At 45.7% G+C, this 25,526-nt stretch overlaps 1 protein-coding gene across 1 annotated transcript; it reads right to left on the reverse strand.

The window, feature by feature from the left end:
• Positions 1-375: 375 nt before the first annotated feature.
• LOC122733976 (tigger transposable element-derived protein 1-like) lies at positions 376-23,462 on the reverse strand. The gene is made up of 5 exons (XM_043974670.1): positions 23,442-23,462; positions 16,949-17,211; positions 15,432-15,471; positions 6,753-6,819; positions 376-4,255 (listed from the first exon to the last, which is right to left on the reverse strand). Exons 1-5 carry the CDS (start codon positions 23,460-23,462, stop codon positions 2,496-2,498), a joined length of 2,151 nt encoding a protein of 716 aa, XP_043830605.1. The 3' UTR covers positions 376-2,495.
• Positions 23,463-25,526: the final 2,064 nt, after the last annotated feature.

The raw sequence follows: 25,526 nt of genomic DNA on the forward strand, positions 1-25,526 counted from the left end.
TGATATAGAACCTGTACTACTCAGTTCTATAGATTATTTTGCCCCCTTTAAAAAAAAAACACACCACCATAAATGAAAACTCGGAGTGAATTAGAACTAACCTTGGGGCAGCTAGGTGGCACAGTGGACAGAGGACTGGCCCTGGAGTCAGGAGTACCTGAGTTCAAATCTGCCCTCAGACACTTAACACTTACCAGCTGTGTGACCCTGGGCAAGTCACTTAACCCCAATTACCTCACTAAAAACCAAAAAAACAACTAACCTCAAGAGACTGGACTTTTACGGGCAGCTAGGTGGTGCAGTGGATAAAGCACTGGCCTTGGATTCAGGAAGACCTGAGTTCAAATCCAGCCTCAGACACTTGACACTTAACTAGCTGTGTGACCCTGGGCAAGTCACTTAACCCCAATTGCCCTGCAAAAAAACAAAACCAAAAAAAAAAAAAAGAGAGAGAGACTAGACTTTTGACTTTCTGGAAAAAGTAGTCTAGGGGGCAGTTAGGTGGCGTAGTGGATAAAGCACCAGCCCTAGATTCAGGAGGACCCGAGTTCAAATTCAGCCTTAGACACTTGCTAGCTGTGTGACCCTGGGCAAGTCAACTTAACTCTCATTGCCCTGGAAAAACAATTAAAACAAAAATAAGAATATTATGAGATAAGTTTTGCAGGTGTCATCCTCATTTTACAAATGGGGAAATCAAGGCTCAGATAAGTTGAGTGGTCAAATAGCTAGTAAGACCCGCAATCTAGGCCTTAGATTCCGAATTCATTCACACCATTGCCTACACCATGGAGAATGATGAAAAGCAGAACCGGGCTGGAGGAAGCCAGAATATTCAGGAGCAGGAGAGAAAGAGGTAAGACAATGGCATCAAGCAGTGCTTGGCACACAGTAGGTGCTTAAAAAAATGCATGTTTATTGATATCTTGGCTTTAAACGTTTAAGGTACAGTAATAATAGCAGCTCACGTTTCTACATTTTCATTTTCAAAATGTGAGGTAGGTTGGACAAGCAATACTCCCATTTTAACAGTCCAAGACACTGAGGACTGAACGGACTTATAGATAACATTGATGGCCACCCATAACTAGTGGTAGAGCTTGGCCTCAGGTCCAGATCTGCTGACACCACATAATGCTTACTAACAGACTTTTAATACATTTTGTTACAAAGCCTGAAATGCCATTGCTAGAGATGAACATTAGAGGCCATGGAGAATGCTGCTACTAAGCAGTGTCTCATACTTCACAGAAGATGATTATTTCAAGAGCTGCTATCAGGGACAGTGAGGTGATTGACAAATGTTTTTCCCAACAAAGGGACTTGATAAATTGTTATTTCTATACAAAGAATCCTTAAGGCAGCCCTAAGCTCCCACAGAATAGAGGGGGCTTGAAGAGCAGGAAGACATAGCAGGAACCCAACTCAGGGAATATACAATTCACGTGAATTAGGGTGGCACAGTCACCATTTCAGTCTTTGGTGCATATGATCCAGGAAAAGGACAGAGATCAATTTTACTCCCACACTTTCCATAGACTACTCTGGAAGCTCAAAAGAACTGCAGAAGATGCAGAAGCATTCAATCAATGTAAATTAATTCAATGATTAAATGCTTGGCTCAGAGCCCTAAAGAGGTCATCCAGAGGATAGGGATATTAAAGATTTTTGTTAAAGTGACTAAAAGTAAGAGAAATCTAGTGGAAGCTTATTCAAGCACCTGTTACATCAAAATGCACATGGATAGGGGCAGCTAGGTGGCACAGTGGATAGAGCACCGGCCCTGGATTCAGGAGGGCCTGAGTTCAAATCCGGCCTCAGACACTAGCTGTGTGACCCTGGGCAAGTCACTTAACCCCAATTGTCTCATTTAAAAAAAAAAATGCACATGGATATCTTGCTTCAAATGGTGCCAGTGGATAGGGAATTGGCCTTAAAGCCTAGAAGCCCTGGGTTCAAATCTTACCTTTGGCACCTTGGGCAAGTCACTTGATATTGGTATGAGGGAGTTCCCTATAGCAATATGTTCACAAGCCCAGTCCCCATTCCCCGCCCACTCCACCCCCTTAAAATGATATCTTTTCTCATAGTCTTTATGTATAGCTAGAAAAAGAAGTAGTAATTCAATTTTCCTAAGTGGGCTAATCTCAGCCTCTAACATCATTATCCATTTTGGGAAAAACCAGAATCGCAAGGCTTTGCAACCAACCAGCACCAGCTAAGAGCAAAAACTGTAGCACAGAAAGCCAGGGGAAATGTCACTTTGTCCAGCTCTGTACAGAGTATCCCATCCCAGAGGTTTAGACTTGTGTTTCAGGTTGTTACAAGGGGGAATTATGATATGCCATCATTTAATTCCAAAACAATATGTGCTGTACAGAAACACGTTAAATTTAACACAGACTTCCAAATGTACAGCTCACTAAAGAAACAAACAAAACAATTCCCCAGAGCAGCTTTTCCTCTGGCCTTGTTTCCCTGCATTGGCGGGCACCCTAGCTGAGGGGCCACGAGGTGCAAAGGGTGGCAGACGGCCCTGGCTGTGACTCTTGTTGCTGCGGACTCGGTTTCATCAGGAACACTTCCAAGCTAGCCGGGCGTGCCTTCTTTCTGTCCTGAAGCATCTCTGAGTAGCAACCTAGAGCCTGTAAAACCGTCCGCTTCACTGAGCAGCTTCGCTCACAGTCAGGATCATTCTCTGACAAAACCTCCAGGGCGTGTGAGACCTCAGCCAAGCAATCAGACAGGACCTCTGTCGTTAACATTCGCCCCGAGCCAGCTTCCTTGTCATCGTCCCTGCTGTCCACTCTTTCCTCTGTGAAGTGCTGGTCGGCCGACTCCTGCAAGTCCTCATTCCCTGTGTCTCCGGAGTTATCCAAGAGCTCCTGCACATCATCAAGGGTGACCTCCTCAAAGCCTAGTAGCTTTGCCATACGTGCGACCTCTGTGGTAATGGCCAAAATTTCTGACTCTACCTCAAAGAAATCATTTGCTAAATCGGGCCACACCTTTCGCCAAACACCACTTAGACAATGGCTATTCACTTCTGCCCAGGCGATTTTGATATTGTCAATTGCCTTCATAATGTTGTAATCCTTCCAAATTTCCCTGATGGTAAGTTGCTTATTACTAGTGTTGACCTCAAGCAGCTGACTAAAAGTGCACCTGAAGTAGTAAGCCTTAAACACTGCAAAGACACCCTGGTCCATGGGTTGAAGAAGTGAGGCTGTGTTTGGGGGAAAAAACAAGACCTGGATGGGCAGACAGGTCTGAAGCGAGTCAAAATTCGACAGGCTGCCCATGGAACTGTCTAAGACCAACAACGCTTTGGGTTCCAAACCGTATTCTGTACAGTAACACTGCACGACAGGACAGAAATGATTAACAATCCAGTCATTAAACATGTCTGTCGTCACCCAGGCCTTCCTGTTGGACTTCCAGATAACAGGCAGGTTAAGTTTAGAAAAACCTCTCATGTGTTTAGGAGTCTCAGAATGATAGACAAGGAGAGGCTTCAACTTAATGTTTCCCAAGGCATTGCTGCCTAGCAGAATGGTCAAACGGTCTTTGGTGGCCTTAAAGTCAGCAGCATCTTTCTCTTCTCGGGGGAGAGCTCGGGAAGGCAAGCGTTTCCAAAACAGCCCTGTCTCACTCACATTAAAAACTAAATTTGGAGAATAGTTTCCTCTCTCAACAACAGCCTTGAGCACTGCAGGAAATTCTGCTGCAGTTTTAATATCAGCACTGGAAGTTTCCCCTGTGATGCGAATGCTATTAATTTTATTTCGCTTTTTGAACTTCTCGAACCAGCCACGGGAAGCTACAAATGTTTTGCTGGATTCCTCACCTGCCTGTGCTTTCAAATGATCAAATAAACTCAGAGCCTTTTGCATTATCAATGCCTGGCTGAGCGGCATGTGATGCTGCATCATGTTGTCTACCCAAATACTTAACATGTTCTCCATTTTCTCCATGACACTACTTCGGATTCGGGTCACCTTGGCAGCAGTGAGGTTACTGGAGTTGTGCACGGAGGCCTTCACTCTTTCAGCTTGGTTTAAAATGGATTTTAAGGTTGACTGTGCCAGGCCAAATGAACGAGCCACCTCACTCTTCATCTCGCCAGCTTCTACTCGCTTGATTATCTCTATTTTCTTTTCCAAAGAGATAGATTTGCGCTGAACTTTTTTCTCTGAAGGGCCACTACCATCAGATGGACGTTTGGAAGACATGATGAAGGTAATGTCTAATTTCTCTGCCAAAACAAAAATCGATTCAATTCTGTTAAAGCCTGAGTGACGTTAAGGAAGGTTAAGAGTAAACTAGAGGGGAGCAGCTAGGTGGCTAAAGCACTGACCCTGGATTCAGGAGGACCTGAGTTCAAATCTAGCCTCAGACACTTGACACTTACTAGCTGTGTGACCCTGGGCAAGTTACTTAACCCCCACTGCCCCGCCAAAAAAAAAAGAAAAAAAAAAAAAGGAAAGAGTAAGCTAGAGGGATACCTGGGCCAGTCCCATCCAAGCCATAGCATGGCACAATGGAAAGGACACTTGATCTGGACTCAGTGGATCTGGATTCAAATTCTACTTTGCCACCCGTGTGACCTTGGACAAGTCATCAAATCTCTCTGTACCTCGGTTTCCTCATGGGCAAAATGAGACAGCTGACCTAGATGACCTGTTAGGCCCCACCCCTTCTAACTCCAAATCTGTGATCCTATGAATCTCCTTCCTCAGTGGCTGGGAACTCACTGCTACAGTATTTCAGAGAAATATGGAACTTTAGACCTTAGAAATTACATAGTCTCTGAGCAAACTGAAGCTCAGAGACAGTGAGTGACTGGCCCAGGATCATACAGTTTGTTGGTGAGAGTCACAATGAGAGTCAGGGGATCTCCTAGTCTAGTACAATCTCAAAAAACGGAACAGAGAACCAATTCAATTCAACAAACATGTATGCACAGTATCGTGCAGGGTTCTGAAGACAGAAAATTTGATTAAGACATAACCCCTGTGCTCTTGGAATCTTCAGTAAAGCAAAAAAATGGGACCCATAAATATTTCTAATACAAATATTTACTCAAAGTGCATTATAAGGGGCAGCTAGGTGGCGCAGTGGATAGAGCACCGGCCCTGGAGTCAGGAGTACCCGAGTTCAAATCTGGCCTCAGACACTTAACACTTACTAGCTGTGTAACCCTGGGCAAGTCGCTTAACCCCAATTGCCTCACTTAAAAAAAACCAAAAACAAAGTGCATTATAGAAGCATGAAGAGAAATGCTCTGTGAAGTTCAAGGGATATAAAGTTGTTCCTTATTGGGGAGATCAGAGAAGGTTTAATGGTGGAGGTGGCATTTGAGTTGGGCTTGAAAGGGTGGGTGTGAAAATCAAGAGATGACAAGAGGGAAGGAGGCTTGAGTGTGCTACTGTTGAATACCTAGCAGGGGAGAGTCAGACTGTGGAAGGTCTTGGAATGAATCCGTGCCAGATTAGGCACAGAGAATCAGTGAAGATCTTTAGGCAGAGGAGTTATACAGAAGAACTACTCTGACAGCAGTATGAAGGATGGCTTAGAGAAGGAAGGGAATAGGAGGCTACTGCAAGAAATCCAGTTGGCTGGGAATCAAGGCCTACAATAGGGAGGTGACTATAGAAACAGAAAGAAAGAAAGCAGCAGAGAAATGTCGTGGAGATGCAATCAGAAAGGTCTTGGTAACTGAATTTGAGTGAAAGACAGATGAACAAAAGATAATTATAATGTTTCAGAGATAGGAGATTGGATGAACTGACAGTGCCACTGATTTTATGAATCAGGAGGAACAGATTTTGGAGGAGAGATAATAGTTTTGGACCTGTTAAGTCTGAGGCATTGGCAGGGCATCAAATGACTTGTAGACCATTAACAGTGAATGTCTGGAACTCAGAAGACATTCTCCCCAGGGCTAGAGATAAAGATCTGAAGGTACAATGCAAAAAGCCAACACTGAAGGGATAGATCCAATGAGCCTGCCAAAGACGACAATGTTGAAAAGAGAGGGCTAGGTACCTAAGACAGAGAACACGCATGTGACAGAGTTGGGGAGGGCAGAAAAAGACAATGAAGGAGATGGGTGGGTCAATCAAAAGATCAGAGAAACACGAGTTTTCTGGGAAACCGAGGGAGCAGATGGATGATATCTGTTTGGAATAAAGGGGTGGTGGACAGCGTCAAATGCTAAAGAGAAGGGGAGGCCTGAAAAAAGGCCTCTGGATTTGGATCAAATCCAATCCATTCATTCATTAGGTGAGGAAAGTGAGGCAGAGAGGGTACGTGACTTTCCTAGGATTGTACAGCAAGATAGAATAATGATGATGTTGATGACATTCATACAGCACCTACTATGTTCTGGGAACTGTACTGAGTGCTTTACGATTATTATCTCATTTGATCCTTACCATAACCCCAGTCCACTGTGCCCTGCTGCCTCTCTGGTCATGAACTTAGTGTAATGTGGAATAAAAGCAGATAAAGGGCAAAAGACAAAGGGCTCAGCAAGGGAACCAGCCAGTGGGACTGAGGGACCGGCCCAGTCTAATGATAAGGTAAGGGGGAACCTCTTGCTTGTGCCAGCTCCCATGACCCTTTCTTCTGACACCGAGGACTCATCCGATCTAGTACAGAAACAAACAAACCCTTTCCCTGTCTTGCTCAACAGCAGAGCTGACATTGCCCTTGACCCCCATATTTCCGATTCCTTTTGCCTCACTCACCATCAAGGAAGTCCTCAATCTCAGTATGGGGCAGACGCAGGACTGATGGCAGATCTGTCTGTTCCAGCTGGAAGATCAAGTCAGGTTTGGAAATTGGAACTCCTGCTCATGGGAAAAGAGGGTGGTTATAGCTACAGTGGCTTAGGAAAGAGGATTGCAAAATCAGTCACTACGTTCAGGTAATGGTGAAAGGAAAGGAAAATTCTATAGATGGTACATTTGCAGAGACAGAGAGTGACCGAACTCTTTGAACCTCATGTTCATTCATGTGTATATCCTGAGAAGAAAGGCAGGATGGGCGTGGGCTTGGGTAGAGGATTTGAAGAAGGCACTGATCTAGACCAGAAGGCCTAGTTTCTTCAATACCCTTGGTAGGAAGATAGGAAATGCCTGAGGACTGGATCACTGTACCTGGACCCTGGGGAGGCATGGGCCTCCCAAAATGGGGAAGGTGCAGTTGAAGGGCAAACTTCAGGAAGTTGCCAGTTCCCAGCTGTGCAGAAATGTTCTGCTCTCTGAACTTAAACCCAATGGAGTTGCTTCCCAGGCTTCTAAGGCAAGGCACAAGAGGTGCTGAGAAGGCCAGTGAAAAGGGTCCATCAAGATGAAGAAATGGCTTCTTTCCAATCAAAAGAGGCCATCATGGGGCAGCTAGGTGGCGCAGTGGATAGAGCACCGGCCCTGGATTCAGGAGGACCTGAGTTCAAATGTGGCCTCAGACACTTAACACTTACTAGCTGTGTGACCCTGAGCAAGTCACTTAACCCCAACTGCCTCACCAAAAACAAACAAAAAAAAGAGGCCATCATGCCAGTCTCACAGACCACAGAGAAGCAGATAGGAACAAAGCCTTTGAAATCTGGCTTCCTTCAAGTCAAGAAGCACTGCTTTACTGAAGTAAAAATCCCCATCCTACTTTGTAACAGGATTTCCCTGCCTGCAAGTCAAGAAACACTTTGTTGTTTCTCCTGACATGACCTGCCAACCATGAATTTTACAAGGTCTGATAAAGGAGGCTGTGCTTACCCAAGCCTGTGCTCCTTGTGATTGTAAAACCTCACAAATATCTCCTCTTGTCCTCAAGGCTTTGAAAACTTAAATGATACAATTTTATCCAATATCATCTGAATAACTAGTACATTCAAAGCACCATGCTCGATTAGACAGCATGGTCCCTGCATCTTAGCTACTTGTGATCCTAATATGAGTTTAAATGTATGCACAAATAACCACAATACGAGGCAGCACTCATTGGCAATGGGGTGACAGAGACAAAAGGTACTACAGGAATTCCAAAGGGGGAGAAGTAAATTCTGGCTGGGGTCATCAGGAATGTTGCATGGAAAAGTAGCCTTTGATCTGAATGGGATGTCAACAAGCAGAGGTGGGTCTGAGGGTGGGAATGGCCTAAGCAAAGGAATGGAGGCAGGACAACATGCCCTCTTGCTTGGGCAGAGGGCAACTAGTCCTGTTTGGCTCCCTCCCAGGATTTGGGGAGGGTCAGAATGGGATGGTGCCCTTCCATCTTCTCATCCTCCCCCTGCCCTGCCAGAATGCTGAGTTGAGACTTGAACCTGTAAGCGCATGCGTGTGCGGACATGCGCGTGCACACACACAGAAATAAAACAAAACAAAAAACCTGTAAGCAGTGGGGAGCCATCAAAGGTTTTACAGCATGGGAATGATCTGATGAAGAAAGGACAAACTGGTAAGGGAAATTAACCAGAGGCAGGAGGTCAGTTAGAAAACCCAGGGGCAGCTAGGTGGCACAGTGGATAGAGCACCAGCCCTGGATTCAGGAGGACCTGAGTTCAAATCTGGCCTCAGACACTTGACACTTACTAGCTGTGTGACCCTGGGCAAGTCACCTAACCCCCATTGCCCCGCAAAAAAAAAGAAAGAAAGAAAGAAAGAAAACCTAACCAACCCTTTGAAAGGAGCAGGTGGGAAAGAGTGTGTGAAGAATCAATGTGACTTGGTGAATGACTAGGTCAGGAAGAAGGAAGACCTCGGGAAAGAAGAGACACACAAATGGGATGTCAGAAAGAGATGGTCTGAGGGAGGAAATGATGGGCTGTTTTGAACATGTAGAATCAGATGAACTGGATCCCCAGATGAAAATGGCTGCTGGAAATGGGATAACAATGAATGCTTGAGATCTACATGAGCAGCAAGAGGCAGAGAAGGTAGAGAGAATGAGGGAGAGATGAGGATGGAAACTTTAAGACTATCTCAATTTAAGGCAGGAGAAAGGAATGAGTAGGGATGGGAAAAGAATGATCAGAGACGTAGGAGAATTCTGGGCCAGATGCCACACAGAGCTCTATGATGAGAGGGAGGACAATGGAAAAATGCCACTGAATTGGATAAGTCACTGGTGTCTCCAGATGGAAGTTCCCCTGCCCCTCTTCAATGTCTGACTTCTGGCAGATAACTGGACCTGCATGCAGCATTCTAAAGACAACCAACAAAGCACAAAACCAGGACCCTATTAAACTCAGTAAAAGAAATCAATCAGGTGGGCCCGAGATGGAACCTACAATTGCTTATTCAAGTTTTGCTTAAGGTACATTTTTTCCTTCATTGGCACCAAAGCTTTTTTTTTTTTTTTTTGGTGTGAGGCAATTGGGGTTAAGTGACTTGCCCAGGGTCACACAGCCAGTAAGTGTTAAGTGTCTGAGGCCGGATTTGAACTCAGGTCCTCCTGAATCCAGGGCCGGTGCTCTATCCACTGTGCCACCTAGCTGCCCCAGTACCAAAGCTTTTAAAAAGAAGGGGGAGGGGGGCAGCTAGATGACACAGTGGATAGAGCACCGGCCCTGGATTCAGGAGGACCTGAGTTTAAATCCGGCCTCAGACACTTAACACTTACTGGCTGTGTGACCCTGGGCAAGTCACTTAACCCCAATTGCCTCACACCAAAAAAAAAAAAAAAGAAAGAAAGAAAGAAAGAAAGAAAGAAAGAAAAAGGGGGAGAATACTAGGGAACATATGTAAATTTAGGGGGAGCCACACATGGAGGGCAATTCCCAACCACACTGGCCAGAAGAAAGTTTCATCACGTCTGTATCCAGATACAAAATCTTCAGTTTAGGAGTGTTACTGTCATTGTAACAACTCACAGTTACACAGCATTTTAAGGAACAGTCTCATGTTCACAGCAATGAACAAATGAGGAAATCAAGAGAGATTCTTTTACATCCAACTGCAGGGCTGGGATGGAAGTTGAGGGTGTGTCGGTGGGTGGGGGTTCTTACCCAATGAGGCCACATTCCCATAATTTTCCAGCATCACGTCCCTGTAGAGCCTCCTCTGAGCAGGGTCCAGTAGCCCCCATTCCTCCTTTGAGAGATACACGGCCACATCCTCAAATGTCACCAACTCCTAAAAGAACAGGTTCCTGCTGCCCCAGGGAGAATCTCAGAAGGCCGCCCCAGAATGAGGTGCCCAGGCAAGGGAGAGGGTATGTGCAGAAGTAGATGTTAGAGTGGAGGCGAGGAAGGACACAGAGCATGGCACAGGACAAAGAGCAGCCAAAGAGCAATCAAGAGAGCCTGGGTTCCATTCCTGGCCCTCCCACTAACTGATCAAGATACTGCAGTCAAATCTCAACCTTTGCACAATTCAGTTTGCCCACCTCTGAAACGGGAAGAATACCAGCCCATGACCATTACCCAGGAGAAGAAGAGCCCAGGCTCCCAGGGGAGAAAGCTGGGGCTCAAGCCCCGGGATGACACAGTGCTGAGGATGCTGAAGGAAAGGTCCAAGCCGACGCTCAGGCAGCAACAATAGAATCTTGGGCAGGACAGAGGGAACCAGAGCTCACCTGAGGCCTGGCTGTCAGGAGAGCAGCTGCCATCGCCTGGTCTCCTGTGTGCCCCGTGTGGGAAAGGGCAAGAGCACACAGAGCAGCTGGAGCTAAGGAAGGTGAAAAGAGCCATAAGTGAGATCAACCTTGGCTTTGGGTGCCCACTCGATAAAGACTGGAGAGCCCCATTTCTCCCAATGACAAAACCACACAAAAGCCGGCCTTTAAAACTAACTTTACTTTAAATTTGTCTTAAATTCTAAAAAATTTCTTTGAAAAGATTCACATGCCTTTGGATGATAGCTGCAAACTATAAGGGAACCACAGTAGAAATGTAGTCTCATCCTCCCATTTTACAGACGAGGAAACTGAGGCCCAAGAGGGCTAAAGTGGTACACGGTGTGGTGTGGAAAAGAATCCTGGGCTATGGGCAAGGGACAAAATCTCAGCCTTGGTCTCCTTCTTCTTAAAATGGCAATAATAGCACAGAATGTTGTGGTAAGAAAAGCAATCTAGAACATATGAAGCTCTCTAGAAATGTTCTAGATGGTGATGTGAATGTTCCAGGTGACCCAGCATTAGTGGCAGACCCAGGACTGAGAACTGACTCCCAACTCCTCAGCAAATCTTCTTTTCTACACCAACTTTGCTGGTAAATAAATACCTTCTTTTGAGCAAAGGCCACCACTAGTAGCTCTCTCATATGTTCAAGTGAGAGGAAGAAGGGGTCACCAAGGGCATCTCCCACATATGGGGCTAAAGAGGATGCAGAAGCGACAAAGTGGTACCCTGTGGATTGGCAGAGAGGGAGGTGCTGTTTGGCAAGCCAAGCCATCCTACAAACCTAGAGAACACCTGGGCACACTCTACCTCCGACTGGCCCAGGCCTCTGCAAACTCGTGCCAACACTTCTCAAACAAACATTCCAAGGACGCACACAGCCCAGCAGCCCAAGAGAAGGTGGCGTGCCAGACACAGGAAAGAGGACTCATTCTTTACTTGTGCCGGGTCGAGGAACAACACTAGTCGAGGGGTTTGTGAGCGTGCTCTGGAACCATGGAAATGGGACTCAGGTTCTTATCATTTTGAATACAACTATCCAGAGACCTCTCGGGGGCCATGTGTTCCTCACTAACACTGCCTGACATCATCTAACACAGGATCCCTGGAAGAACAACAAGAAGAACAAACTTATCGACTTCCCTCAATAACTCCAGGTATTTTCTTACTGGTCCTCTAGATTCTAATGAGTCCTCCTCGGGATTATGGACATTTTCGAAATGGAAACATTCAGATTATACACCAACTACAACCACAGAGAAAAAAGGCAACAAAACCCCTCCAAAAGACAAATATGCAGAAAAGAGCAAAAGGGAACACAGATGGAACTAAGCTGCCACACCCCATACAAGATAGAGTTGAAAGGCACTTCCTGTTATAGATGGGGAATCTGCAACCCAGACAGCTTTACGTGACTTTGCCAGGGCCACCCAGACAATTACTGAAAGAACTAGAACTCAAACCCAGGCCTCAGGAACCCAGGACTCCCGGGCTTCAGCTCTTGCCCTCTACCCTACGGCTTCCTCCCAATATTCTAATTTGAAGTTTTACAAAAAGATCATTTTGTGAAAAAATAAACATTTCCAATTAATCATAATTTGGAGTCAATGGTTTTATATAAAACCATTATATAAACCAAATATATATTATATTAAAATGTTATTATATATGTGTTATATTACCATATAAAAACATATTACAATAAAATATTGTTATATACAATATATAACTATCTATATATGATACATTTTTATGATTTAAATGGTTATGACGTTGAGAATGGAAAAATTTTGAAAAAAGAAATCTGGAATACAAGAAAACCATAATGTCAGGCTTATATATTGAGACAAAGTAGATTCTAAAACAAATACTAGTGGAAATACTACCATTTTCAGGGTCAAAGAAAGAAACAAGCAGAAGAATTTGGTTACTACCACACTACCGTCAATATAAACACGTTTTGAGTGTTTTTTTTCTCTTCATAAGAGTAATAATAACAATAGTTATAGTTTAAGGACACCGAAAAGCATTTATAATTGTTTTTGGTTTGGTTTGTTTACTTCTCTCCTTTTGTTCCTGTTGATTTACCTGAATATTTATACTTGGTCAGCAGAAGTTGGGGAAAAAAACAACTGGCTGGAGTGAGAAAACCATCAAGCTAATGTACTGTCCATATAGCTGAAAATTGGTTCAACTCTTCTGGAAGATAGTTTGCAATTATGCAAGGCCGTTTATTAAATTAATCACACATAGCCTCTGACCGCACTACTAGGCATATATCCCAAGGGAGGTTACTGTCAGCTGACGTCTCTAGTTCGGCCAGAGCCTCTGGCACACTGATTTCTACACAGATGGATGTCCAATACTTATTAATAGAAGGGTTAAGGAGGGTCTTAGGTCAGGTTGGTCAGAGAAGGCTGTTCCCAGCAGGGATTCTTAATCTTTCTTATGTCCCAGCCCCCTCTGACAGACTAGTAAAGCCTCTGGACCCCTTGTCCTAATGACATTTTTAAATGCACAAAATATACTTTTATTAATTATATAATATACAATATCATTATATATTAGATCACATAATATTATATTGTGAAGCTTTGTTTTTCTTTCCTTTAAAAAATATGCTCAAGGGAGGCTAGTGTGAAGGAGATACTTTAAAAATACTTATTTGAAAAATAAAATATTTTTTAAAAGGAAAAAATAAAATACATATGATTACAAAGGAAATTAATATGGAAATAAAAATGTCATTTTTCTGCTATCCAAATTCAAGGACCCTCTTAAATCTATCCCCAGACTCCTTGGGGATACACAGATGCCAGATTAAAGAATCCTTTCACTACAAGGATATACGGCAAGTCAACCAAATTCAGGAATCCATGTATATACCCAAATAAAACACCAAAGGAAAAGTTGGCAGCATAGGGTGCCTTGAAGGTGGCAGTCCTGAGTTCTAATCCTCCCGCTCCTCCTCCTACCACATACTAACCATGTGACCTTGGACGAACCACTTAGCTTAACTGGGCCTCAGTTTCTTCATCTGTAAAATATACAGGACTGAACCAAACGACATGTCCTTCTTCCAACCTGAAGATGCTATGCTGCTTTCCACCTCTAAAGTGCTCTAAGAGAGGGGAGATGCCAAAGAATCCTTCTAAACTAGAGCCTCTGAACAGCATTAGGCTCCTGACAGAATAGTGATAAAGGTTCATTCTAACTAGGCTTGCTCTGTAAAGGAGTCACTTGAACTGAACATCTGCTAAGGTTATTCAGCTGTTTTAATGAAATCTATGACTAAAACCTATGTTGAAAATAAGAAAAAGACAGGAGAGCTGCAGTATGCCTTCTGATTTGTTTTACTAGAACAGAAACTCTTGCTGGACGTAAGAGTCAGGATGACCTGAGTTCAGATCTGGCCTAGGATACTTAGCTGTGTGACCCTGGACAAGCTGACTGACCTCATCGGTCAAATGGGCATGGTGCTAGCACCTACCTCCCAGGTTTAAATGAGATAATAATGGTAAAGCACTTTGCGAACCTGAAATTACTATGTAACTGCTAGCTGGTGTTACTATTATTAGATCCAGCATGTTCAAAATACCTACAAGTTACTGGGATAAGATTCTGATTTTGATGACCCTTTGATAATTATAATTAGGCCAACTATTTTCAAAATAGGTCTAACTCTTATGTTTCACTGGTGTGAAAAAATTCCAAGGACTGAGGGCTGTCTCCCAGCTGTTACTTCTGATCACTCCCACACCCACTACCAAGATTCCAGAATCTTCCTTTCTGGACTGTTTTGCAGTATTTCTTTACCTCTTATCTGCCACAATTGTAGCAGTTCAGTTTGAGTCAAGAGTCACATCACATTCAGCCACCTGTTTACAGTATAAGGAACTGCATTTTACCACAGGATGAGGAAACTCGGTCTACAACAGGTACTATATCCAGTATACAGATTACATGAATATGGGGTTTGTTATGGAGTCCAATGGAGTCCAGCTTAGAGCAGGTCTTATTCAGAAATATCATTAATTCCATCGTCCAATAACCAGAGCTCATCCCTTCCCAACTCAGGTTTTTATTTTCTCACAATTTTGGAGAAGTCTGATTTCTCTTTCTAGTCCCCGCTAACAATGACCTTTTTTCAATATCCTGAACACTAAGGAGGCAAGTAACTTTTCTCTGTCTCTACTTTCTGCTAATTCTTTCTACTCTAGAGTAATTCTCTTAAATCTCCCAGAGGAAAGACTTTAATGATCTTGAGCCATATACAATTCTTAGTCTATCCCAAAAAGGGAGGAGGAAGAGGCCTATCATATCACTCCAGGATAAAAATGATCAATTTATGATGTATCCAAACTCTAGTGAGCATTCCTGACCCTTAACAGTTTGGCCTCAGGCAAGCTCTCCAATCTTATCTCCCACACAAACCAGTCAAGCTGGTTTCCTTCCTGTCCCCATTTTGGCCTTTGTTTACATCTTCCTTTCTCCTCTGCTTAAATTAATGTTTCCTTTTCTTCACTGAGATCATCAAAAACCTCACTTTCTCTGTGAAAGCTTCTCCAAAATAATTTCCCCACCTTCTCAACACCTCTAGCATTTGTCTGTACTAACATATGGCTACTCAAACTTGTTTATCTCTCTAACTATATTGTAAATTTCTTAGAGAAGGAAACTGTGCTAATACACTGGATTACAAAGTATACACTCTCCATCAAGTGGGTGTGCAGTAAATGTTTGCTGACTGGTTGAGGAAGTACCTCAGAAAAGGGAGCTGACAGCATGTGGTTCTTAGGCAGGGTCTTTACCTTTTCTGTGTCATGGATCTGCTGGGCACTCTGGTGAAGCCTAGACAGGATCACAAAGGAAACCAGTTACTAAAAATCTTTTTCTTTTTTTAATTAAAAATTTTCCCCCCAAATTGACTGTTTTAACATTCTTTTTTCAGTTTTGAGTTTTCTCCTTCCCTCCTGCCCCTCCCCTTTCCTGCCTAGGAAATATATCAATTATACATGTGAAATCCTGCAAAACTTATTTCCATATTAGCCATTTTGCAAAACAAAACAAAAACCCAAGGGAGAAAAAAGTTTAAAAAACTACGTTCTGATCTGCACTGGGATTCCAATCAGTTCTCTCTTTAGAGGTGAATAGCATTTTTCATCATAGGTCCTTCTGCACTGTCTTGGAACAATGTATTGCTGAGAATAGCTTAAGTCATTCCCAGTTGATCACTGTTCAATAACGGGGTTACTATATCCAATGTTCTCCTGATTCTGCTCACTTCGATTTGCATCAGTTCCTGGAAGTCTTTCCAGGTTTTTCTTTCTTTCTTTTTTTTTTTTTATGATTAAAAATTTCTCAGTTTTAATACACATTAGTCAAAACACAGGAGGGTTTTTCTAAGAGCATCCCGCTCATCATTTCTTAGAGCACAATAGCATTCCATCACAATCCTATACCACAACTTTTCAACCATTCCCCAATGGATGGGCATCCCCTCAATTTCCAATTCTTTGCCACCACAAAAAGAGCTGCTAGAAGTAGTTTTGTCCTCGGAGGTCTTTTTCCCTTTTGGCTTTTTGATCTCTTTGGGAGAGTGACCTAGTCAAAGGGTATTTGCAGCTTTGGAGCCCTTTGGACAGTTCTAAACTATCCAAGCAGGTTTTTACAAATCCTGAACCCCTGCTCTCAGGTGTGAGCCCAGGAACTCCAGAACACGACTTTCATGTAGACTCTGGGCCACGGAACTGGCAGAGCCAAGCCCGATGTGTCGGTCCCCCCCTGCCACCTTTCAGCCTCGAGAACACAAGGGCAAACAGAACAACTTGCTCACAGCAAAAGGGGCTTTTCCGCGCGCGCGCACGGTCCTTGCAGCCCTTTAAATATCCCCACGAGGCTTCTCGCTTCTCCCCGCCCCCCCACCCCCCACCCCCCACCCCCGCGCCTTTTTTGTGTTTGGCGTCCTCCCGCTCTCCCTTCCACCCAACTGGGCCAACGGAACCGAGCCGGTGGCCACTGTTCGTTAGGCGAAGTCCCTCCCCGCGCTCACGAGAACTTTACCTCCCCGGGGCGGGAGCCAAGGGCTTCCTTCCGAGCACCCCGGGCCGCGCTCCGAGAGGAAGCCCCAGAGCCCCGAAGGCACCCTCGGAGCGCGCGGCTCCGGAGGGGGGAGCAGAGGGGACCCTCCCCCCGCCCCCCCAGGCAGCGCAGCGCGAGCCGGGGTGGAAGCCCGCCCGCCCCTCCAGGGAACAAAGAGGGAGACCCAGGCTGGGAGGAGGAGAGGACGGCCGGCCGGGCCCGGACCCGAGCCCGGACCCAGACTCACCTGAAGCCGGGCAAGCGGCTGACGGCACGGCTGGGAGCGGAGCGCGCAGCCGGGGCCCAGAGCGAGCCAGGCCGGCAGCGCCAAGAACTCTTCCGGGGCTCGTCTAGGCAACTGCGGAGGGCCGGCGGCTTCCTCCTCCGTATCCGGCGGGGCGGGGGGCGGGGGCCGGGGGCCGGGCTAGCGGCAAAGGCCGAGGGGAGAGGAGGGGGAGGGGGGAGGGGGGAGGAGGGAGGAGCGTGCAGCCGGGAGTAGGGGGCCCAAACCTGGAATAGGGGAGAAAAAGCTAATCACAGCCTCCCTGTCTCCAAGTTGCCAAAGAAAAATTACCAAGGAGTCATTGAGGACCTGTTGCACAGTGGTTAGAGCGGTGGGCCTGAAGTCAGGAAGACCCGAGTTCATGTTCGGCCTCAGACACTAGCTTCCTGACCCCATGCAAGTCACTTCACCTCCGTCTGCCTCAGTTTCCTCATCTGTAAAGTGGGGGTAATAACACCTTCCCAGGGTTGTTGTGGGATCAAAGGAGATGATATGTAAAGTGCTTCTTAAATCACTATATAAATGCTACTATTATTATTATTATTATTATAGCTATTATTGAAATGGGGACTAAAGAGATCCTTTGAAGATACAATCTTTTCAAAACCCTGGACTTTGGGGACTAGGGGGAAAAGCCCATGAGAAGACTTAACTATGAGGCCACTTCTAATTATAGTTAAGACCCCTGAGTCTTCACTGGCCCTGACACCATCACACCTCTACCCTAGGCCTCCTTGTGCGCACAGAGATGCATGCAAGTCCAAGCCTGCACGGGTAGACTCCACCACCAGCTCAGTCTCCATTCCCCTTCTCTGCATAAAAGACAGACCCAGCACCTAGAGGGAGCCCACAATAACCCAGAACCCAACCAACACATCCCTGGAGTGGTAGTAGGCCTCCACCAGTTGTGGACGACCATGGATCAGTGCCTTGAAGAGCCACAGGCCACAGTGTGGCTGTGCAGTCCGATACAGGAGCCGCAGCTCCTGAGTGACTTATAACCGGTAACTGCCCCATCCCGTGTTGTATCTACCCCATGAGGAGTAGCTGGAGTGTCCTGTCCAGGGCGCTGGCCTGGGCAGATCAATATGGAAAACAAGCTGTTGCCCATGCAGCAGGTTTCCCTTCTCCGCGACATTGGTGGATCCAAAGGAGAGGCAGAGCGAATACAGTTTGGCACCAGTGCCGCCTAGAGTGGCAAAGACAGTGAAAAGAACCAGGGAATGGAAAAGAATGATGTGCTCTTTGAAATCAAGGCTCAGGACAGCTAGGTGGCTCAGTGGATAGAGCACCGGCCCTGGAGTCAGGAGGACCTGAGTTCAAATCCAGCCTCAGACACTTAATACTTACTAGCTGTGTGACCCTGGGCAAGTCACTTAACCCCAACAGCCTCACCCCCCCCCCCCCCGAAAGGAAGGAAGGAAGGAAGGAAAAGAGAAAAGAGAAATCAAGGCTCTGTGAAATACTCACTGTGTGATCTCAAATAAGGCCCATAACCTTTCTGGGCCTCATTTTCTCATTTGTCAAACCAGGGAATTCTACTAGATGACTTCTAAGGTCCTTTTACAGCTGGGTTCACAAGAGGGTCAGGCCAAATAGTCCCTGGGAAATCACTTAGAGCCTGGAGCCCTTGTGAAACCCCTGCTGATTTCTGACCCTGGCCATATGACCTCCTCATCCTCATCCTGTCTAAGCAGAGAGAATTGTGGGAATGGAACAAACCCCACTGATTCTATCTTGGGAGGCCATTTGGAGCTAGCTCAGTTCCCATCCTATTCAATTACGGGTCTAGTCCAATTTCTGTCTTGTGAGAAAACTTTATTCAATTGTGGGAATTGAAAGAAAGCCTGATTGCATTGTTTGACCCTAGTCCCAAGTGGCTGGAAAGCTGGACCACCTCTACCTTAGAGGCTGCCCAGAGACCCTTTACTAAAAACCCATGTTATGCCTTACAATTCTTACACATCTTAAGTAACCCATGTGTCTTATCTGAAAACCAGCCCCATACTGGCCAATCAGTGCGTGTTCCCACGTTCCTTTGATTGTCTACAGACACTTGGGGGGGATGGGACACCTCTTTCTGATTTCAGGGAATTATACCTGTTCACTCTCTCCCTCCCATCTTGGAAAGTCCTGAATCTTTCCTCCAATTAGAAATCAGATTACCTAATCTTATATCCTGGTTTACACCCTCTTGTTTTCTTTTAATGTATAAGAATCTGTCTCCCCCTGTCTTCAGGGTCCAGTGCTGGTCTGATGAGGCCTGGTCCCGATTTGTTATGCAATCGGCATGCTTTGCAATCAATATGCTCAGAAGCTCAAACTTTGCTCAGTTATTTCAGATTGCACCTGTCACATGGCCCAACTCAGGTTGGATGGATCCCCATCACAGAGGGACCTCCTTAGGAGATGGTCAGGGGACACTGGCAGTGTCTTGGTGGGAGGAATACAGAGAAATGTAGGCTCAGATGGTCCCTGGAGAAGGCAGGCACTTTTCCTAGGAGAATGACCAAAGAAAACTGCTACTGAAGCCAGCTTGGAACTCGGTGAATTACTGAGGAATCCGGGACAGATTTATGGTGCCCTCCAGTCCTAGTCATTCCCCTGTTAACCGCCCTGCCAAGAAGGCTGGGTTTGGAGTTGGTGTCAGAGGACCTAGGCTCACCCTCTGGCCAAATCCCTTAGCCTCTCCAGACCTCAGTTTCCTCATCTGTTAAATGGGGCTAGAGCCAGTGAAATGCCCTCTACAGCCCCATCCTGCTCTAAATTTCTGATCCCTTCCCTTCCCTTCCAGGTCCTTTTAACACACCTGTAGCTGGTACCACTGAATTCAATACCTAATAGTTCTCTAATTATAGGGAAAAGATGGAGACTAGACCTTCCTGTGATTTCACTGGTGTACAGAATGAAAGAAACTCATTTTGCCAATACAAGTCAGCACGTTTGCTGACTGATTCTCAGAAAGCAGAGCACTGAGTGGGTTATAGGACTTGCTCAGGGTCTCACAGTCAGTGTACATCAATCAAGACTTGAACCCAGGTCTTCTGGGTTCCAAGGACAGCTCTGCCCACTATGCCATACTACCATGTGAAATGAAATGGTTTCTTGGTTAGATCTTTCTAGTCACTCAAGTCAGAGGAGAAAAAAACCCTCTTGCATGTGTTGTGTAGTTTCCCGGGGTTCAGTAGGACAAAGGAAGCTACAGACTATGAGGCCATCCTCACCACCATCATCACACTGGTCACAGAAGAGAGAGTGTATCTAGGTGTGTCCCTCTACTTGTGGCCTCCATCCCATTCCCCCAATACCCCCAGCACCCTGCTGTACAACTCATCCCCCTTCTCTCATTTACCTTCACTCTCTCACTACCGGCTCCTTGCCACCTGCCTACAAAGACGTTCAGTTTCTCCCATCCTAAAAATACCCACTCTTGACCCCTTCAAGACCCTTGACCCCATCCAGCTACCACCTGTCTACTATTACATCCCCTTCACAGCTAAACTTGAGAAATCTGTCTATTCCTAATGCCTCCAAGTTCCTCAGTATCTCCTCTCTCTTCATCCCCTTACTACTGGTCTCCCACACTATTGAAATTACTCTTCTGGGGCAGCTAGGTGGCGCAGTGGATAGAGCACCAGCCCTGGATTCAGGAGGACCTGAGTTCAAATATGACATCAGACACTTAACACTTACTAGCTGTGTGACCCTGGGCTTAACCCCAATTGCCCTGCTAAAAAAACAAAACAAAACAAAACAAAAAAATGAAATTACTCTTCTGACAATCACAAGTGACCTCCTAATTGCCAAACCATCACCCCCCCTCTTTAAACAAACCTCATCGTCACTGAGCAGTTTTGGATTTTGTTCACATATTGGATGGGCAGCCAGGTGGCATTGCAGTGGACAGAGTGTCAGGCCTGGAGTCAGGAGGACTTGAATTCAAATCCAGCCTCAGACCCTTCCTAGCTGTGCAACCCTGGGCAAGCCACTTCACCCTGATTGCCTCAGTTTCTTTATGTATAAAATGAGCTGGAGCAGGAAATGGCAAACCACTCCAGCATCTTTGCCAAGAAAATCCCAAATGGGGTCACAAAGAGTCAGAGACAACAGAAAGGACTGAACTACTGTTGTTTTGTCCTTCATTCTCAAAGGGGATCGTGACATCAGGGTGATGCCATGACTTGCAGCGAATTGGATTCAGGTGAAGAAGGGCTGTGCAAAGTCACCAGCCCCACTCTCTCCTCCAGAGCCACCTCGATCCAGTGGCAAGATGTACATCAGGATGACTAGAGATGGCCCTGGATGTTGTGGCAATTGGAGTTAAGTGACTTGCCCAGGGTCACACAGCTAAGAAGCACCTGAGGCTAAATTTGAATTCAGGTCCTCCCAACTTCAGGGCCAGTAATCTATCCATTGCACAGCCTAGCTGCCCCGATGGAACAGCAACAACTACTGGATACTCTTTCCTCCCTTGGCATCAGATACATACACTCCCACTTCTCTAACTGATCACTCCTCTCTCTTTGCTGGCTCCCTCTCTTTTTCTAGACCCTTTAATATTCGCCAAGAGCCTCTCCTTGGCCCTCTTCTTTTTCCCTTGACGATCCCATGCACTCCCAAATATATATCTCCAGTCCTGATGTCTCTTCTGAGCTCCAGACCCAGTAGCATGACATCATGAATAGAGAGCTATTCTCAGTCTGAAAGCCCTGGGTTCAAGTCCTACCTCTGCCACATCCTGCCTGTGTGACCCTGGCCAAGTCATGTCATTTCTCAGTTGCCAGAAGCAACTCCATAAGATTCTAAGTTGCAGAGAAGGTGCTGATCTGCCAGAGGGACTTTACAGACAGAAGTTATTACACATCCTGCCCTCAAGGAACTTAAAATCCATCAAGAGTAGGTCCACACCGAGGGATATCCAAAGGAGATGCACTGTGGAGATTAGGAAGGGCCTCGTGTGCTTGGGCTGCGTGCAGACTGAAGGACAGGAGGGACGTTAAGAGGCAGAGGTGAGCAGAGAGTGCCTTCTGGGCAGGGGTCTGCAGCCAGATGAGCAACAGGGAGAAGGTCAACTCGATGGGAGCGAAAGGACTTAAGTGAAAGGATGCAGGAAAAGTTGTGAAGGGCCCTAAGTGCCAACAAGACTTTTTATTTGCTTCCAGAGGTAAAAGGGAACCACGGGAATTTGCTGAATAGGAAAATGACATTGCTGGGTGGAGGATGGATTAGGGTTGGGGAGACCAAGCAGGTGAGAAGTCATTCAACCAAATCCCTGGAGATGCAAAGGCCCTCAGGTGAGGAAGCTGAAGTCCAGTCAAGGTTACACAGTAAGCATCAGACTCCAGAATCAGTGTACTTCTTTTTTGTTTGTTTGTTTGTTTGTTTGTTTTTGGCGGGGCAATGGGGGTTAAGTGACTTGCCCAGGGTCACACAGCTAGTAAGTGTCAAGTGTCTGAGGCCGCATTTGAACTCAGGAACTCCTGACTCCAGGGCCGGTGCTCTATCCACTGTGCCACCTAGCTGCCCCCAGAGTCAGTGTACTTCTAATGGCAATGCAGGTGATGGGAAGATACTCAGCTGGGGAGACAGGAAGAGAGGAAGAGAAGGGGTAGATGCAGATGTTGTGGAGGGAGAAACAAGACTGGAAACTCACTAGGTATATCTTCCCCTGACTATGGGACACTTTTAACTCAGATGTGCTAGCTGCACTACAAATTTCATGTGTACAAAATTAAGCTCCTTATCTTCCCTGCTCAATTGGTTCCTCCTTCAGACTCCATCACTTCTGTCTATAGTACTTATCTCCCAGCTGCCAAACCTTCCCTCATATCCACACTGAACAACTACATTTTGTTGGACATCCATCTCCTCTCTGCACCCACAACCACCTGTCTAGGACAGGCCCTCATCCCCCCAGCTTTCAGGGCCCTTCTTACTACTGGGAACTTCCTCACTATTTACCTCTACTCAAACAATCTTACTTGCAAATAATTGTGTCACTCTTCTGCTCAAAAATCCTCAATGGCTCCCTAGGTTCGCTGAAGCCAGTTCAAACTCCTTCAGACTTGCAATGTCCTCCACAAATAGGCACACCTTACCTCTGCAGCCTAATCTCATTACACTACTCCCCTCTGAGCCCTCCACCATCTCTCCACACTGAAATACTTGCTGCTTCCCAAACACGACCTGTACTTTTCTTTTCTAATTCTGTACCTTTGAAATTTCTGTTCTCTAGCACTGGAATATCTTTGCCTCCATCTCTGTGCCTGTTCAGTTCCTGCACATCCGTTAAGCCCAATTCAAATGCCACCTACTTCCTGACGCTTTTCCCCACCCTGGCCCAGTTGGAACAACCATTGCCTCCTCAGACTCCATACACTCTTTGTTCTGCCCTTGCCCAAGATCCCATCCCCTTCCATTAGCTTCTCTCTTTTAGTAATCTTCAGTCTTTACTCACTGGTTCCTTCTCTACTGACATGACCAAAGCTCTCTCATCCTCACTTAAGCCTGCTGGTCCTTCACATTATCATCCTCTATCATTCTTTGCTTTCAGTTGAGCTCCTAGGAAAAGCTGCATAAACCCACAGGCTGCATTTCCTCATTTCCCACTCAGTTCCCTTGCAATCTGGCTTCTGACCTCACCACTCAACTGACATTTTGCTTCAGGGCCTCCTAACTGCTCCTAACTGCTCATTATTCTTGACCACAGTTGATAGACTGTTATATTTGGAATCAGGAAGGCCTGGCTTCAAATACCTCCTCAAACATTACCTGCGTGGCTCTGGATCAGTCATTTAACATATCTAGCCTCAAGTTTCCTCATCTGTAAAAAGAGGGATTTGGACTCAATGGTATCTATGATACTATGGACTCTTGGCAGCTTTTGACATTGTGTATTACTGTTTCATCTCATCTCTTCTTTGATTTCCTTTTTTTTTTTTTTTTGCAGGGCAATGGGGATTAAGTGACTTGCCCAGGGTCACACAGCTAGTAAGTATCAAGTGTCTGAGGTTGGATTTGAACTCAGGTCCTCCTGAATCCAGGGCCAGTACTTTAGCCACTGCGCCACCTAGCTGCCCCTCTTCTTTGATTTCTTTTGGGAGAGGACACTGTTCTTTAGTGGCTCTCCTGCAATGTGTCTGATCACTCCTCTTGTTTGTCCCACCCCTACTGCGAGGGGAAAGGATGAGATATCTGGAGCTAGAAGGAACTTCAAAAAGCCATCAAATTCAAGTCCTTTTTACAGTGGAAAAACCAAGCCCAGGGAAGTAAATTAACTTGGCCAAGGTCACACAGATAGACACAGATCGATAGTAAGCATCAGACATTGGATCAAAATCCAAGTCCTCTGACACACCAGAACCAGGGTTCTCTCCATTATATCATCCTGCCTTGCCCATCCTAAGGATCTGTCCTGATCCCTGCTCTCAGTTCTTCCTATATCCTTTCTCTGTCTCCCCCAATTTCTGTTGAAAGCTCCACCATCCTTCCAGTTATACAAGTACACAACCTCCAAGATGTCCTTAGCTCCTCCCTCTTACACCGCCCCCCCATCCAATCAGCTGCCATGTCCTGTATCTTCCATCTCTACAATGTCTCTCACACCTATCCCTTTCTCTATACTCACACAGACACCCCCCTCCCATTTCAGGCCCTCATCACTCCTCCCCTGGACTACTACAAGAGCCTCCTCATGTATTTCCCTGCCTCAGGTCTCTCACCACTCTAATCTACCCTCTAGGATAAAATACAAACCCCTCTAGAGGTCTGGCATTTAAAACCTTCCCAATGGGACTCCAACGCATCTGTCCAGCCCTAGTTCACGTAACACTCTACCTTCCAGCCAAGCTGGCTGAATTGCTGTTGCTTGTACACAATATTCTGCCTGCCCCATACCTAGTATTCTCTCTCTTCCTATCTCCCTTCAAGGATCTCCTCAAATGCTGTCTCTTTTATGAGGTCCCCCCAAAGTACTTTATATATCTTTTACATTGACTTATTTTTGTAAATGTTTTTTTTTCTCTCTCTCTCCTCACCCTGCCCCTTAGAATGTAAGCTCCTTGAGGGTAGGAACTGTCTTGTTTTTATCTTTGTATGCCCAAACCTAGCATATAATAGGCATTTAATAAATGTTTGTTGATTTGAATTGAGCTTCCTCACAGAAGGTTACCTATCACCTCTATACCTATAACCTCTACCAGTTCAATAAGACTCAATTCAAAAGACAAAACTGATTCTTCTAGTGCCAAGCTTTCCATCTTTGAGAAAGAATTATGGGGGCAGCTAGATGGCGCAGTGGTTAAAGCACTGGCCCTGGATTCAGGAGTACCTGAGTTCAAATCCGGCCTCAGACACTTGACACTTACTAGCTGTGTGACCCTGGGCAAGTCACTTAACCCCCACTGCCCTGCAAAAAAAACAACAACAAACAAACAAAGAGAAAGAATCATGCTACTCACACATTCGGCTGAGCAGGACCCAAAAGGAGGAAATTAACCTCTGTCAAGTCCTTCTAAATCCCCTGAATATTTTCAGTATTTCT

This window comes from Dromiciops gliroides, chromosome X (genome assembly GCF_019393635.1).
Source record: "Dromiciops gliroides isolate mDroGli1 chromosome X, mDroGli1.pri, whole genome shotgun sequence".
Classification (NCBI taxonomy): domain Eukaryota; kingdom Metazoa; phylum Chordata; class Mammalia; order Microbiotheria; family Microbiotheriidae; genus Dromiciops; species Dromiciops gliroides.

What these genes read in the sequence shown, in the direction of transcription:
- LOC122733976 (XM_043974670.1), bottom strand. Translation starts at nt 23,462, where the DNA reads ATGTCAGTAGAGAAGGAACCA. An exon ending in TGTCAGTAGAGAAGGAACCA is followed by an intron (nt 17,212 to 23,441) that starts GTGAGTAAAGAC and finishes CCCCTATTCCAG; the next exon opens with GTTTGGGCCCCCTACTCCCG. An exon ending in AGATCCATGACACAGAAAAG is followed by an intron (nt 6,820 to 15,431) that starts GTAAAGACCCTG and finishes TTGATCTTCCAG; the next exon opens with CTGGAACAGACAGATCTGCC.